Below are 17,736 nucleotides of genomic sequence, written 5' to 3'. Positions count from 1 at the left end.
TGTTTATGGTAGAAAAATGACAGACCTATCAACAAAGTTATTGGTCATTTATCATATTATGGCATTTGCTTTGCTCTAAGGAGTGTCGGTTATAGAAAAGAGTATTATTACTTAGCATGGTTACTATTCTGTGTCAACCCAACTGATCTGACATGGGCTGGGTGTGCTACAGTATAATCCTGACACTAACTCCCTGGAGTTAGTGCAGACTCTACAGGAAGGGCACAGATCCTCCTGAGGACCACCGCTCCTTCAGACTGTAGCTGCAAGTGTGGAGTGGGGGTGTTGCCTAGGCCACTGCACTTCTGATCAACTGGCTACCATCTTGGGAGGGTTCTATAATCCCCCTCAGGTTTGATAATTCAGTAGAATAATTCACAGGTGCTATTAACAGTTGTATTACAGAAGATACACATAGGTTGAGATTGGAAGGGAATACAGAGCTTCCATGAAGGACCTGTCCCTTTGGTGTCTAAAGTTCTTATTGAGGCTTCATTATATAGGCACCATTGATTAAATCATTGGTCATATCCTTAAACTCCATTTTCAGTCCTCCCTCTTCCTGGAGGTCTGTGGCTAAAAGTCCAATCCTGAAGCTGTCTAGGGCTCACTAGGAGTCACTTCATTAGCATAACAAATACCCTATCATTCTGGAAATTCCCAGAATTTTGAAGCTCCTCCTAGGAACCCAGGAAAAAGACCAAATTCTTTGTTTATACTACAGTTATCAAACTAACAAGAAAACAAAGCAAACATAAAACAGCCAACTGGCCTTGGTAGCCAAACTTGATAGATAAAATCCTTCTCAAATCTTTCTCCTTGGGAATAGAACAGTTGAGTCTGTCATAATTTTTTTATTTTTATTTTATTTTATTTTTGTCTTTTGTCCTTTAGGGCCGCACCCGCGGCATATGGAGGTTCCCAGGCTAGGGGTCTAATCAGAGCTGTTGCTGCCCTGCCAGCCTACACCAGAGCCACAGCAACACCAGATCCGAGCCACGTCTGCGACTTAGACCACAGCTCACGGCAACGCAGGATCCTTAACCCACTGCGTGAAGCTGGTGATCAAACCCACAACCACGTGGTTCCTAGTTGGATTCATTTCCTCTGCACCACGACAGGAACTCCATGTCATAATTTATGAGTCTGATTTTTTTAATTTTTTTTTGGTAAAAATGACACATTTTATTATTACTTTTTTAAATCCAGAAAAATATCATGAAGTTTGTAAAAAAATCACCAGGATTTACTGTTAATGTTTTGGTAACCATCCTTTCAGACATTTTTCTATGCAATCTGTGTAACCATTTGACATTAATAAAATCACACTATATGTTCTATGCTCTGACCTTTTTAAAAATCCTACAGTCTCAGTCTCTTGTATGAACCTATATGCGATAATTTATTTCACAAATTTTCCATTCATGGACAGTTGTTTTATTTTTTTCATATTATAAGCAATACTGTAGTATATAATATGCTATACATAATTATTTTCTTGGGGCTAATTCCTAGAAGTGAAATTAATGATTCAAAGGACATATAGACTTTGTATTTTGATACTTAATTGCAAATTGTTCTTCTCAAAGACAGTATCAGTTTACAGTGTCTTCCTTACAAAAGCAACTTCAGCGAGATAGGGTTTTGTCAGTCTTTTTAATTTCTCTGAGGTTCAACAGTTTTTGAGTTTATTAATCATTTTTGTTTGTTTTTTGCGAATTGCATGTTCATGTTTTCTTGTCCATTTAGCTCTTGGGGAGTAGACTGGATTTTTCATTGGCGGGTAATAACTCTTTATATATTAAGAAATATTAATGATCTGTCATATTTACTCAGTTTTTTTTCATTTATTTCAGCCTTTTGACAATAGTCATAGGGAGTTAATTTTTGTTTACCTTCTTGTGTCATGCTTGGAAAAATCTTCCCCATTCCTTTATTTTAAAGACTTCCGCCCACATTTTCTTTATATTCAAAGCCCAAAAACTGCATGTTGTTAGTTTCAGCATTTGAATGTGTATAGAAGAAAGAATTTCTCGGTTTTATTTTATGAAATTCTTTTCATCCTGAATTTGTCTGAGGAAACCTGTTTTTCACTTTGGGCTTATTGATCTTATGACAGACACTTTTTTTCTGTTTTTCTCTTAAGTAAAATAAATGAGTAGATTCATATCATCAATCCAGAAACAAGGTCTGCTATAAGCCTTGGTCATTTCTGATGGACAATTTGGGAAGCTTTATAAATGTGTTCGTTTTGTTTCTTTTCCTTATGACATAAAAGCCTTTCAGACTACAGCTTTGCTTGCTCTGGTGACTCTCAAGGGTAGTACTCCAAAGTTTTCATTGTGTGATTTATTAATTATCAAGATTAAACTGTGGAGTGACTTTTTGACAACTATTCACTTGAATAACCACTAAACAAAATTATAAATACTTATAATGTCTTTTAGCAGGGGATCGTTTACTAAAACTGACCCTGAAAAGGAAGAAATTTTGGTACCTCTGTGTAATGAAATATTATGCAGGCATTGACTGTTGCAGAAGTATAACTTCTGGCATGTTTTTTGAATACTGCCAAATGGGGGGAAACATACAGTATATGCAGTATAAATCATATTTTAAAAGAAATTATGAATGTAAAATATAAAGATTTGAGATTCTTTATGCTTATCTGTTTATATGCAAAGGTTAACTATGGTTGTATCTTGGTGAGAAATAGATATATTCTATATTTTCTTTTTAATCTGTATTTCTCTGTTTTGATCACATATTGTTTTGCTCTCAAAAGTTTTACTGACATAATTGACAAACAGCACTGTATAAGTTTTAAATGTATAAGATAATGATTTGACCTGTATATATTATGAAACGAGTATCATAATAAGTTTACTGAACATTCATCATCTCATATAGATAGATTAAAATTTCCTTGTGATGAGAATTCAGGATTACTCCCTAACACCTTTCATTTATAATGTACAGCAGTGTTAATTATCTTTATAATGTTTACATTCCTAGTACTTATAGACGTTTTTCCCTTTGACCACCTACATCTAATCCCTTCCCCAGTCCCTTGCCTCTGGGCAGCCAGAAATCTGATCATATTTTTCTGTGAGTTTGTCTGTTAAGTATAATTGACCTATAAAACTGTGTTAGTTCCTGGTGTACAACATAGTGATTCGATATTTCTATATATTTCTTTTTTCTTTTTTTTTTTTGTCTGTTTGCCTTTTCTAGGGCCACTCTCACGTGGCATGTGGAGGTTCCCAGGCTAGGGGTCTACTGGAGCTGTAGCCGCCGGCCTACGCCAGAGCCACAGCAACGCCAGATTCGAGCCGAGTCTACGACCTACCCCACAGCTCACTGCAATGCCAGATCCTTAACCCACTGAGCAAGGCCAGGGATCGAACCTGAAATCTCATGGTTCCTAGTCGGATTCATTAACCACTGCGCCACAATGGGAACTCCAGTATTTCTATATGTTTCTAAATGATCACCATGATAGGTTTGTCTTCTGTCCGTATACAAAGATATTACCTAATTATTGGCTGTATTCCCTACACTGTATATTTTTTCTCCTTTTATTTTTTATTGAAGTATAGTTGATTTACAATGTTATGTTAGTTTCTGATGTATAGCAAAGTGATTCAGTTTGTAGAATGTATATGTGTGTGTGTATACACATATTTATATATATATACATATATATGTTTTTGTTTTCTTTTTCTTTTTTTTTTTTTCTGTTTGTTTGTTTGTTTGGTTTTTAGGGCCATACCCATGGTATATGGAGGTTCCAGGGCTAGGGGTCAAATTGGAGCTACAGCTGCCGGCCTACACCACAGCCACAGCAGTGCTGGATCTGAGCCACATCTGTGACCTACACCACAGCTCACGGCAATACCGGATCGTTAACCCACTGAGCGAGGCCAGGTATCAAACCCCCATCCTCATGGTTACTAGTCTGATTTGTTTCCAATGCACCACATGGGAACTCCTTTATCTGTTATGTATATAATAGTTTGTATATGCTAATCCCAAACTCTTAATTTGTCCATTCCCTACCCCTTTCCTTTCATAATCATAATTTTTCTGTGAGTCTGTTTGTTTTGTGAATAAATTAATTTGTGTCATATTTTAGATCCCACATGTAAGTGATATCATGTGGTTTTTGTCATTCTGTGACTTATTTCACTTAGTAGGATAATCTCTAGGTCCATCCATGTTGTAGCAAATGGCATTATTTCACTCTTCTTTATGACTAATATTCCATTCTCTGTGTGTGTGAGTACACCACATTGTCTTTATCCATTGATCTGTTAATGGATGGACATTTAGGTTGTCTCCATGTCTTGGCTATTGTCAGTAGTGCTGCTATGAATGTTGGGATACATGTTATCTTTTCAAATTATAGTTTTGTCCAGGTATATGCCCGGGAGTGACATTGCTGGATCATATGGCAGCTCCATTTTTAGTTTTTTGAGGAACCTCCACAGTGGCTACACCAATTTGTATTCCCACCAACAGTCCGACACTGTACATTTCACACCTGTGACTCATTTATTTTGCAACTGCAAGTTCGTACCTCTTCTCTGTTACCTCCTCCACCCTCACCTCCAGCCATCTGGCAACCACCTGTTTGTTCTCTGCATCCATGATTCTTTTTCTGTTTGATATGTTTGTTCATTTTTTTTTGGCTTTTTTAGTTTCCACATATGAGTGAAATCATACAGTATTTGTCTTTGTCTGACTTATTTCATTTAGCATAACACCCTCTAGATACATCCATGTCGCAAAAGGTAAGATTTCATTCTTTTTTTTTTTTTTGTCTTTTTAGGGGCGCACTGCGACATATGGAGGTTCCCAGGCTAGGGATCAATTGGAGCTACAGCTGCCAGCCTATGCCTGTACAGCAACACCATATGCAAGCTGCATCTGCGACTTACACCACAGCTGACGGCAACGCCACATCCTTAACCCACTGAGTAAGGCCAGGGATCTAACCTCCATCCTCATGGATACTGGTCGGGTTTGCTAACCACTGAGCCACAATGGGAACTCCAAGATTTCACTCTTTTTTTTGTGGCTGTGTTGTCCTCTTCTATAGGCCCAGTGCCTAGAATGGGACCTTGTATGATAGCACATTCAAATTGTCTGGATGAATGGAATGGTATTTTTTTTTTTTATTTTAAGCATTTATTTGATCAAAAATCAATTGGAATTGGGCAGCATCAGACTGGAAGTGGTTAGGAGCTCTCTGCCCACAGGAGCCAGAAGAAAGGCTTACAGAGGGAGAGTCGGAAGCAAGTTATTTGATTGGCTGTAGCTTAAAGCCTGGTTGGCTGTTTGTGGTTGGTTCCATAGGTTTCTATTTCAAATCTAGGCATACAGGCTTAGAGTTTGGTTGCTATACATAGACCACTATAGCATTAGTGCCAACTCAGTCCAATAGCCTCCTCGTTTAATGTAACAGGAAAATTTTTCTTCAGAAGTTTTCTTGTTGTCAGTTTTATGTTTGAGAGGCATCAGTCTTCAGGAAAGAATCACTTTTATGCTAATCGTGGTCTAGCACACCTGTGGAAACTACAAGGTATGTCTTTTTTAAAAGAATTATTATACTTAATTTACAATATTCTGTCAATTTCTGCTGTACAGCAAAGTGTCCCAATTATACATATATGAACATTCTTTTTCTCACATTATCCTTCATCGGGTTTCATCACAAGTAATTAGATATGGTTCCATGTGCTATACAACGGGACCTCATTGCTTATCTACTCCAAATGCTATAGTTTGTATCTACTAACCCCAAACTCCCAATCCATCCCACTCTCTTCCCCTCCCCCTTGGCAACCACAAGTCTGTTCTCCATGTCCATGCATTTGTTTCTTTTCTGTAGATAGGTTCATTTGTGCCATATATTAGATTCCATATATTAATACCATATCATATGATATTTGTCTTTCTCTCTCTGACTCAGTTCAGTTAGTATGAGAGTCTCTAGTTCCATCCATGTTGCTGCAAATGGCATTATTTTGTTCTTTTTTATGGCTCAATAGTATTCCATTCTGTATATGTACCATATCTTCTTAATCCATTCATCTGTTGATGGAAATTTGACTTGTTTCCATGTCTTCACTATTGTGAATAGTCCTGCAATGAACATAGGGGTGCATGTATCTTTTTCCTTGAAAGTTTTGTCTAGAGAGATGCCCAGGAGTGGTATTGGTGGATCATATGGTAGTTCTATATTTAGTTTTCTCGGAAACCTCCATACTGTTTTCCATAGTGGTTGTACCATTTGACAATCCAACCAGGGGATGCAGGAGGGTTTCCTTTTCTCCACACCCTCTCGAGCATTTGCTATTTGTAGACTCACCAATGATGGCCATTCTGACCATTGTGAAATGGTATCTCATTGCAGTTTTGATTTGTGTTTCTCTGATAATTGGCAATGCTGAGCATTATTTCATGTGCCTATTGGCCATCTATATGTCCTCTTTGGAGAAATGTCTATTCAGGATTTTTGCCCACTTTTCAATTGGGTTATTTTTTTTTGTTGTTGAGTTGTATGAGTTATTTATATATTTTGAAGATTAAGCCCTTGTCAGTTGCATCATTTGCAACTATTTTCTCCCATTCAGTAGGTTGCCTTTTTTTTTTTTTTTTCCTAATCTTTTCCTTTGCTGTGCAAAAAACTTGTGAGTTTGACTAGGTCCCATTAGTTTATTTGTTTTCATTTCTATTGCTTTGGGAGACTGACTTAAGAAAATATTTGTACAGTTTATGTCAGACAGTGTTTTGCCTGTGTTCTCTTCTAGGAGTTTGATAGTGTCTTGTCTTATGTTTAAGTGTTTAAGCCATTTTGAGTTTATTTTTGTGCATGGTGTGAGGATGTGTTCTAGTTTCATCGATTTACATGCAGCTATCCAGTTTTCCCACATCAGCTACCAAAGAGACTGTCCTTTTCCCATTTTATATTCTTGCCTCCTTTCTCAAAGATTAATTGACTGTAGGTGTCTGGGTTTATTTCTGGGTTCGCTATTCTGTTCTCTGTTCTGTTCCATTGGTCTGTCTGTATGCTTTTATACCAGTACCAAACTGTCTTGATTACTGTAGCTTTGTAATATGTCTGAAAGTCTTGGAGAGTTGTGTCCCCTACTTGGTTTTTGTTTCTCAGGATTGCTTTGGCAATTCTGGGTCTTTTATAGTTCCATATAAATTTTTGGACTGTTTGTTCTAGTTCTGTTAAAAATGTCATGGATAATTTGTAGGGATTGCATTGAATCTGTAGACTGCTTTGGGTAGTATGACTGTTTTAATAATATTAATTCTTCCAGTCCAGGAGCATGGGATATCTTTCCATTTCTTTGAATCCTCTTTAATTTCCTTGATCAGTGTTTTATAGTTCCCAGCATGTAAATCTTTCACCTCCTTGGTCAGGTTTATTCCTAGTTATTTAATTTTTTGGGGTGTGATTTTAAAATGTATTTTTGTATTTCTTTTCTAATATTTCACTGTTAGTATACAGAAATGCAACAAATTTCTAAATGTTATCCCACTACTTTGCTGAATTTGATGATCAGTTCCGTAGTTTTTCTGTGGAGTCCTTAGGGTTTTTCTATATATATTTTATGTCATCTGCTCTTCTCTCTTGCAGTTTGGATACATTTTGTTTCTTTTGTTTGTCTGATTGCTGTGGCTAGGACTTCCAATACTACACTGAGTAAAAGTGGTGAGAGTGGGCATCCTTGTCTTTTTCCAGATTTAGCGGGAAGGCTTATAGCTTTTCTCCATTGAGTATTATACTGGCTGTGAGTTTTTCATAAATGGCTTTGATTATGTTATGTTCTCTCTCTGCTCACTTTCGTAAGTTTTTATCATGATTGGATGTTGGATTTTTGTCAAATGCTTTTTCTGCATCTTACTGAAATGATCATTTGGATTTTGACTTTTTTAGGGCTACACCTCTGTCATATGGAAGTTCCCAGGTTAGGAGTCAAGTCTGTGCTGTAACCTCTGGCCTGTACCACAGCCACAGTCTGAGCCACGTCTGCGACCTACACCACAGCTCACAGCAACACCAGATCCTTAACCCACTGAGCCAGCCCAGAGTCAAAACTGCATCCTCATGTATACCAGTCGCATTTGTTTCTTCTGAGTCACGAAGGAAACTCCAATTTTTTCTTTTCTTTTGTTAGTGCAGTGGATGACCTTGATTGATTTGCGTATGTTGAACCATGCTTCTGAGTCTGGGATGAATCTCACTTGGTCATGATATATGACCTTTTTTTATGTTCTTGGATTCAGTTGGCTAAAATTTTGTTGAAAATTTCTCTGTCTATATTCATCAAAGATACTGGCCTATAATTTTCCTTTTTGGTAGTATCTTGGTCTGGTTTTGGTATGGGTGATGGTGGCTTCATAGAATGTCTTTGGGATTATTTCTTCTCTTCAACCCTTTGGAAAAATTTAAGAAGGATGGATATGGGTGATTCTTTGTATGTTTGGTAGAATTTGCCTAGAAGCCATCTGATCCTGGACTTTTATTTGTAGGGAGCGTTTTTGTTACATACTCATTTCTAGTTATCAGTATGTTCAATTGATTTGTTTCTTCTTGGTTCAGGTTTGGCAGGCTGTATGTCTGTAGACAGTTGTCCATTTCTTCCAGGTTGTCAAATTCGTTGTCATATTATTCTCTTGTGGTTTTTTGTATTTCTTTATGATTGCCTTCCTTATTCTGACTTTAGGTTTTGTTTCTTCTTTTCCTAATTTTTTTAGGTGGTGTGTTAAGTTGTCAATTTCAGATTTTTCTCCTTTTTTGAGGAAGGAAATATGAACTTTCCTCAAAGAACTGCTTTTGTGGCATCCCATACATTTTGAATGGTTGTGTTTTCATTATCATTTGTCTTGAGGTATTTTTTAATTTCCCTTTTGGTTTCCTTATTGACCCATTGGTTTTTTAGTAGCATGCTGTTTAGTCTCCATATAGTCATTTTCTTCTTATTTCTTTTCCTGTGGTTGATTTCTAGTTTAGTGCCATTGTGGTCAGAGAAGATGCCTGAAATAATATCTATACTCTTAAATTTGTTGAGGTTAGTTTTGTGCTCCAGTATGTAGTCAGTCCTAGAGAATGTTTCATATGCACTTGAAAACTTGTCCTGTTTTCCTCAAAAACCATATAGTTTTAATTATTGTTATTAGTACTGTTAGACTTGTTGAGTGTGTTCTATGTTGTACTAAGTGCTTTCCTTAATGCATTAGCCTACTAGTTATGAAGTATTCTTATCTTTGTAGATGATGTAACTGAGATATAGAAAGATAAATAGCTTGCGAGCAGTAGCTCCAATTTGACCCCTAGCCTGGGAATATCCATATGCCACAGGTGCGGCCCTAAAAAGCAGGGGGAAAAAAAAGTCCCAGAAGAGTGAGCCCTTTGGGGCTGGCAACTGCTTGAGCTTTCAGAATAATCAGGGCATGAGCTCACAAAACACTTTGTGTTTCATTAGGGGGACATAACTAGTACTTCCAGATCTACAATATATTAGCCTCCTTGCCAGTATACATTTAAATAAATGTAAGGAAACAATGAGGAAATCATTCTGATGGGCATAGGGTAAATTTATGTGGAGGAGAGCAGGGGGACGTGGCATGGCAGCCTTACAACATAGTGGGTGAGGGAGAGCCCTGGGTCAGACCACTAGGTTTGAATTTCAGCTCCACTACTTTCTGGCCCTGTGACCTTAGAGAGTTTATATAATCTTTTGGTGCCTATATTTCCTGATTTCCAAAATGGAGATAATATTTATTCAGTGTTTGTAAGGATTAAGTAAATTAATCCTTGAGAATCTTGAGTTCATCCTTAAAAAGCTGCTAGGACCATTCTGCAAAATAGAGCTGTTAGCAGCTATTTTTAATATCACATGCTGATGGCCTCAGATTATACCAGGGTATAAGTATCTATCATTTTACTCATTTTTTGTTTCATTTGTTACAAGAGGACACTATAAATTTTTTTATATTATTCATATTTATTTGAAATTTTTTCATAGCTTAACATTGATGCCAAAAAGAAAATTAAAACCAAGCTCCCTGCAGGTTAATTTAAGTGATTATTTTGGCACCTAGTTGTGCTTGAAGTTGGAATTTGATGCTTTTATATCATAATTGGAGTCAGTCCACACACCCTATTAGATTTGTGATTTATTCTCCTCTAACTTGTGATGCAAGAAGAGTTCACTTAAATCATGAGACACAGTTGTCTAAATTTGTGAAGATCTTGGGGATAGTGAAGTCTGGAGACAGTTCTGTTTAAAATAATCTTTTGTTGGTAATTATTGATGTTTTTAAGGTCAAGATTAATTTGTATTTCTGAAAATTTCATTTGTGTATAGTCTAATATTCAATGCAAGGAGAAAAATTATAATAGAGATGATGGAATTCTACACTCGGAAAGAGTCTGTAGGGGTCACCTGAGTCACTTCGTCACTGCATAGATGGGAAAAATTCAGGCAAGAGAATCAAGTGATATGGCCAGAGTCATAAAGCTAGACTGCAAAAGGGTGAGCCCTGAGCTCAGGTCTTTGGTCTCCAGTTCCAGGTTGTATGACACATGATTTTGTAATCATGTGTACCCCAACAGAAACAGATATGAATTGGTTCTCTTATTATCCAGGCTGTTTTTGGTAGATCTGTCAAACTTAGATCTATGAGATGAAGCAGAGAAACAAAATGGTCTGTGAAGCTTTTTTTTTTTTTTTTTTTTTTTTTGTCTTTTTAGCTATTTCTTGGGCCGCTCCCGCGCATATGGAGGTTCCCAGGCTAGGGGTCGAATTGGAGATGCAGCCACCGGCCTACACCAGAGCCACAGCAACGCAAGATCCGAGCCGCGTCTGCAACCTACACCACAGCTCACGGCAACGCTGGATCATTAACCCACTGAGCAAGGGCAGGGACCGAACCCGCAACCTCATGGTTCCTAGTCGGATTCGTTAACCACTGCACCACGACGGGAACTCCCTGTGAAGAATTTTTAAAATAAACTCTGTAGGGAGTTGTATTTTAAATGTTTTTATTAAGGTTTTATTTTCACAAATGGCAAATGACTAGCGATGTTATTTATGTTTGTAAGAAGGAAATAGAACTAAAAGGACTTTTCTTTGGTCTCTCTCTTAAATGGGAAATACTTAAAGCCAAAATTCATTCATACTTAAAGAAACAGTACCTCTTGGTAGAGGAAGATGATGATTCATTAGTTTCCATTTTTATATGTAGTTTAGGTTAATTAGGAACCTTTTAAAATTGAGTGTACTGAAGCTTTAATGTATGCATAAGTTGGTTGAGCAGTTTTAATTAAAACATCTCTATTCTGAGATCAGTTTACTTTCAACATTCCAAGATTAATGAGGCGTAGTCATGGTACCTCACATGAGTATGTTGTGGGTACTCAATAAATATTAGCTTGGAAATTAGGAAATAGTTGGTATTTTAGTATCCCATATGGTATTATAATGTCTTATATGCTTTCCCATGTCTTGGGGATACTTAGCTATTTCAGATTTTCTAGTTAATTTCAAATTTACAAAATTAAACACCTCTGTGTGTATTTATATATATGCATGCATCCTATGCACATACATGTGATTTTCTTCTGAAACAGTGGAGCTTAAGTTACACATATCTCTTTTTCCTAAATACTTCAGTGTGTTTTCGCTTTTCTCTTATGTAAACACATCACTGATACTAAATTCATAAATGTTAATTTTTTTTCCTTCCATTTTTGACTGCCCCGCAGCACATGCAGTTCCCAGGCCAGTGATCAGATCCAAGCTGCAGTCATTACCTAAGCTACATCTGCAGCAATGCCAGATCCTATGCTCAGCTGGGGCCTGAACCTGCAACCCAGCATTCCATGATACTGCTGATCCCACTGAGCCGCAGTGGGAACTCCTTAATATTTTTATCTACTCATCTATGATCCAATTTTGTCAGATGCCCTAATCAAACCCTCAGTAGCCTTTCTGTCCTCAGCTTCAGGTATTGTGTTGTCAAGTCTTATAGCCTCCGTTTGAATCCAGAATATTTCCATAGCCTTTCTTTGACATAGTGGAAGAATACAACATTCCTTGAGTTTACCTGCTGTTTTCTCATAATTAGATTGAGATTATTATTATTTTTTTTTTTTCCTTTTAGGGCCACACCTGAGGCATATGGAAGTTCCCAGGCTAGAGGTGGAATCAGCTGCAGCTGCCAGCCTATGCCACAGCAACAGCAATGCCAGATCCGAGCTGCATCTTTGACCTACATCACAGCTCACAGCAACTGCGGATCCTTAACCTACTGAGTGAGGCCAGGGATCAAACCCACACCCTCATGGATACTAGTTGGATTCGTTTTCACTGAGGCACAACGGGAACTCCTGAGATTATACATTCTTGATCATTCTTATCACCTATCACCTACATAGGTGATAAGGTCTGGAGGCACTTGGCCCCATTGGTAATGTTAATTTTTGATCACCAGTCAAGATGTTATCTGATTTTTCCACTGTGTAGATAGAGTTTTTCCCCTCCCTTGTAGTTAATAATTGGTCTGTGGGAATTTGAGACAAAATTTCCCTTATTAACTTTTGCCTGACCTAGTCTTTACCATGATGGTTGCAGAAAGAGGATTACCTGGTTCTAGCACTCCCTCCAGACTTAGAGTTAGTCTCTGGCTTTCTCACATGAGCAAAAGCCCTTCTTTCTTGCCTGTACTTATTATGTAGTATCATTTTGGACTCAGGAATTTATAATTTTTCAATGGCTCATTTATTTATTATTATACATAATATTTTGTTGCTTAGCTTGTCTATCTAGAAGCTAGTTGGGAGCTCCTTCATACTGGTTTCTATGTCCTTGGGACAAGCACCCATCAATTTTCCCATTCTTGAGCACTTCTTTATTATCTGGTATAATAAAACATTCTCAGTTTGTCTTGTACCTATCCTGTTGCGGCCATAGAATGATGTATTTCTTTTAGGAATCCAGCTCCTTTTAGAAGGAATGAGAAACCAACATCTGGGCACTAGGTATGCTTATTGCTACTGAGATGTCTTCTTTGGGGTAATTTAAAATAGTTTGGGAATTGCTTTACCTGTACTACTGTGGGAAGCAAATCTAATAAAAAGACTCTGGGATTTGTTTGCGATTCTTTCCTCCTTGCCTAGGACTGAGGGCATATTACTCAAATACTGTGTTCATAAAATAAGTTACTTGGATTAGTTCTTACTTTTATCCTTTGCTTTTTCCTTTCCTTATAGGACTACTCTTTTAAAATTAGGCTCATTTGTTTTAGTTTGCTTTTTATTATAGATTCCTTCCTATTCCCATTCTTTCATTAACATCATTTCAAAAATCAAAACTATATTTATCTTCCATGTTTTAGTTTGATTCCTACCTCCCCTTTTATGAAGGAAGATGTGTAACTAGCAAAAGGACATTTATTATACCTGCTTTTGAAAATAAATTTTGTCTATTGAGGTTAAGACTATGTAGGAACTTAATTTGTGGAAATATACTCCAGGCTCAGTGATTTGTAACTTTGATTCCTGGGGACAGTGATTCTCAGTGATTTTCCCATTCCAGCACACCAGAGATAGTGTATGTGCTTCATGCTGTAGTGATTGGGTAGAGGTGGGAGAGCAGGAGGGATGAGGGTGTTTGCTCTAACCCATTCGAGAATGCTTGCATCCTGCAGGGTTAATGAGAACAGTAGAACCTCCCAAGTACATTGATCAGGGAAAGTCACAGAGACTCCTTTGATACCAAAAACCAATGGCTGTGTAAAAGATAAAATAATTAAGTCAAGCCAGCAAACAAAAATTTTAGTTCTAGGTTAATTGAAAAAAAAAAAAACTTTAGTGCCTTGGCTCTGCTGCCTCAAATGCACCTTCCTTTGTCTTCCTGCAAACATGTCTATGTGGGAATTCCATGGCTTAATGATATTCTCAGCAGCTTGTCTGAAAAGTCACACAACTGGATGATTTATACTCATCCTGTATTTGCTACTTCTAATAACGTGTATATTAAGTGTATAAATCTTTAATCCAGGATAAAGCTATGGCACACCAATGATAATTTAGCTGTTAGAAAGAACTAAAGGTATCTTACTGGAAAGTGTCATAATATAGCTGTTTTTTTCTCTTTGCTACAGCCTTAATACAGATACTGGCAGCTGCTGCAGCTGAGCGAGATGTGGTTTATTTCACCTTTGGGGACTCAGAATTGATGAGAGACATTTACAGCATGCACACTTTCCTTACTGAAAGGAAACTGACCGTTGGTGAGTAGGGAACAGTCTTGACACTTGGTATCTAGATGGATTGTACACCGTTCAGGAGGAGCACTTGTTAAATCTGGATAGATCATAGTGGATAAGAAAAATTCAAAGTGTGACTTTGGGGGGTGGTGGGGACAAGGTCTTAGAAGGGCAACATTCGCAGGATTTTTTTTCTGGTGAAGTTTCATCCTCCATTTTGAATTGAGTATGTCAGCTTATTAAGGCCAAGAAGTTGGAGTTTATGTCCATTTTTACTTTTGTGCATACAGAAGACTGAAAGAGGGGAAGGTATTAGGGGATAAGTTCAAACTAAGAGGCCTCTGAGTCATGTTTATTAGACATGACAACATGCCCCATCTACCATGTTTCAGCTGGACTGAAAGGCCTTGCTATCATGGGAGTTAAATGTAAAATTAGAGTTGCCATGAACTCCCAAAATGATCCATGGATGATGTACTATGTATAGCCTGTTTTAATTATGAGCTTAGTAGCTTAGTAGGTAATTTCTTTAAGGTTTTTTAAAATGTTTATATCAGGAAAGCCTTCTAGGCTTATGAAATTCATGCTCTCCAGAGTTCCCGTTGTTCCTCAGCAGAAATGAACCCAACTAGTACCCATGAGGATGTGGGTTTGATCCCTGGCCCTGCTCAGTGGGTTAAGGGTCTGGTATTGCTATGGCTGTGGTGTAGGCTAGCAGCTGCAGCTCCAATTCGACACCTAGCCCAGGAACTTCCATATGCTGCACCTGGGCCCAAAGCAAAAAAAGAAAAATTCATACTCTTTTCAAAAGCCAAATTTGAACATGTGGTTTTTTGGTGGGGTTTGTTTGTTTGTTTACTGTCTTTTAGGGCCACACCCACAACACGTGGAGGTTCCCAGGCGAGGAGTCCAGTTGGATCTGTAGCCAGAGGTCTATGCCACAGCCACAGTAGCAACACAGTATCTGAGCTGTGTCTGTGACCTGCATCACAGCTCACGGCAATGCCGAATCTTTAACCCACTGAGCAAGGCCAGGGATCAAACCCATGTCCTCATGGATGCTAGTCGGGTTTGTTAACCACTGAGCCATTATGGGAACTCTGAACATGTTATTTAGATTAAGATAAAACTAGAATGTTTGGGGGAGTTCCCATCATGGTGCAGTGGTTAACGAATCCAACTGGGAACCATGAGGTTGTGGGTTTGATCCCTGGCCTTGCTCAGTGGGTTGAGGATCCAGCATTGCCATGAGCTGGTGTAGGTTGCAGATGTGGCTCAGATTCTGCGTTGCTGTGGCTCTGGCGTAAGCCGGTGGCTACAGCTCCAATTAGACCCCTAGCTTGGGAACCTCCATGTGTCGCAGGAACAGTCCTAGAAAAGGCAAAAAGCCAAAAAAAAAAAGAAAAAGAAAAAAAAAACACTAGAATGTTTGGTAGCAGTTTTATTCATCTTCACACCTTGATGTATAAATTGGTCTGGCTTTCTACTCTTCAGGAGAAGTGTATAAGCTGCTGCTACGATATTATAATGAAGAGTGCAGAAACTGTTCCACCCCTGGACCAGACATCAAGCTTTATCCATTCATATACCATGCTGTTGAGTCCTGTGCAGAAACCACCAACCAGCCAGGACAAAGGACTGGAGCCTGAGGAGCCAAGTGACTAGAACCTCCTTGCACCTTTCACCAGAAACATCTTTTTTGAACTGTCAGCTGTAACATACAAAATGACTTATGTGTATATAATCCACATCTCTAAGCAAGGATGCAGTCTCTTTCACATATATGCAGTTGTCAGTTTGTTCATCCAAACCCCCTCCATCCTGACTTACATTGATTCAGATATATCGTTTTTGATTTCTCTGTCTTCATTTTTCAATTTTTCTTTTGCCCATCAGATTTCTTGTGAAATTTTATGAATGGTTGTGCTCAGCCTGTTAGGTCTTTTTTTCATGCCTATATATTATAAAACTTGCCTCTGCAGCCAGCAGATGCCAGTGATACCAGGGGAGAAGTTGAAATCCTAGAATCTGTGTAACTGGGTCTGCTAAAGGTCTCCTTGTGAACCTTCCCCCACCCCTTGTTATAGTGCATTGATGGAGTTTTTGATTTTTGAAAATTTAAGAGTTGGGATTTTTTTCATATATGTTATATAATGTAGATCTCCTAGGTTAAAACAGTTTTGTATTTAAGACAGTAATTTCCAGAAAGTTATTTTAAGACATCACCTTTACCTGGAATGATCTGTCCCCTTTTCCTCTGGTCATTACTGATGCTGTTTTTGGAGACTGATCAAGATGGAAGGAAATGTAGAATAAAAGAGTTTCCCAAATGGTGTTTGAAAAACAAACAAGATTTAAGAGACTTGAAGGATCTTTTGATTCTTGGGGTGTTTTTTTGTTTTTTTTTTTTTCTTTTTGGATTATTGTTTGTTCCTTGGTGCTTGAGGCATATTCTTATAACCAAAGTTTAGGAACTGGGAATTCATGGTGATTTGTACATACTGAGGCTTGTCTGGTGTTCAAAGATTATATAATTAATAAATTTTCCTTAACAAATCATTTGTCAGAAACATATCATCTATATTTTATACATATATGTTCTTAAAGTGTGTCTATATCCAAATATGTTCTAAATAAAACTGGAATTGTCAGAAATGATTAGGTTTAGGCTTTATGGGGGGGTAGTTCTGCTTAAAATTCTTTATTTACAATTATGTTCATTTAAAACTGGCAACAAATAATGACACTTGGAAGTTGAAGTAAAAGCCAGTGCCAGTTACATTTGAGAGTAATCACAAAAGCCTTATTTAGATTTCTAAAGTGATTCTAAACCACATTGTTGAAGTTCTAGTTTATAGTCAACTTTTAGGAAAAGATATTTACGATCAATTCTTTTTTTTTTCTTATTAGGGCCACACCTGTGACATATGAAAGTTCCCAGGCTAGAGGTCATATCAGAGCTGCAACTGCCAGCCTACACCACAGCCAGGCCAGATCCGAGCTGCGTCTGCAAGCTATACCACAACTCACTGCAACGCCGGATCTTTAACCCACTGAGCGATGCCAGGGATCGAACCCGCATCCTCGTGGATGCTAGTTGGGTTCCTTACCACTGAGCCACAAGAGGAACTCCAAATTCTAATATTAATAGGCTCTTAAGTAGATTGTCCAAACTCCTGATATCAGTACAGGCAGGGAAAAACACGGGGCCTTGGCAACATCTGTAACTGGTTTGTTTTTTTGTTTTTTTAAATTTGTTTTCTGCCTTTTCTAGGTCTGCTCCCATGGCACATGGAGGTTCCCAGGCTAGGGGTCGAATCAGGGCTGTAGCCACCAGCCTACACCAGAGCCACAGCAATGCAGGATCAGAGGCACATCTCTGACCTACACCCACAGCTCACGGCAACACTGGATCCTTAACCCACTGAGCAAGGCCAGGGATCG

General features: G+C 38.1%; 1 protein-coding gene across 4 annotated transcripts in view; it reads left to right on the top strand.

Moving 5' to 3' along the window:
- PARG (poly(ADP-ribose) glycohydrolase) overlaps positions 1-16,851 on the top strand; it is a 142,417-nt gene extending 125,566 nt beyond the window's left edge. For all 4 annotated transcript variants that reach the window (XM_005671222.3, XM_013983452.2, XM_005671221.3 and 1 more), the window contains exons 17-18: positions 14,188-14,316; positions 15,787-16,851. In XM_005671222.3, coding sequence (XP_005671279.2) covers positions 14,188-14,316; positions 15,787-15,941 — 284 coding nt within the window. In that variant the 3' untranslated portion in view covers positions 15,942-16,851. The remainder of the gene's footprint in view (positions 1-14,187; positions 14,317-15,786) is intronic.

Source organism: Sus scrofa, chromosome 14, assembly GCF_000003025.6.
Source record: "Sus scrofa isolate TJ Tabasco breed Duroc chromosome 14, Sscrofa11.1, whole genome shotgun sequence".
In the NCBI taxonomy this organism is placed as follows: Eukaryota; Metazoa; Chordata; class Mammalia; order Artiodactyla; family Suidae; genus Sus; species Sus scrofa.
This window is presented reverse-complemented; position numbering and strand designations above follow the sequence as displayed.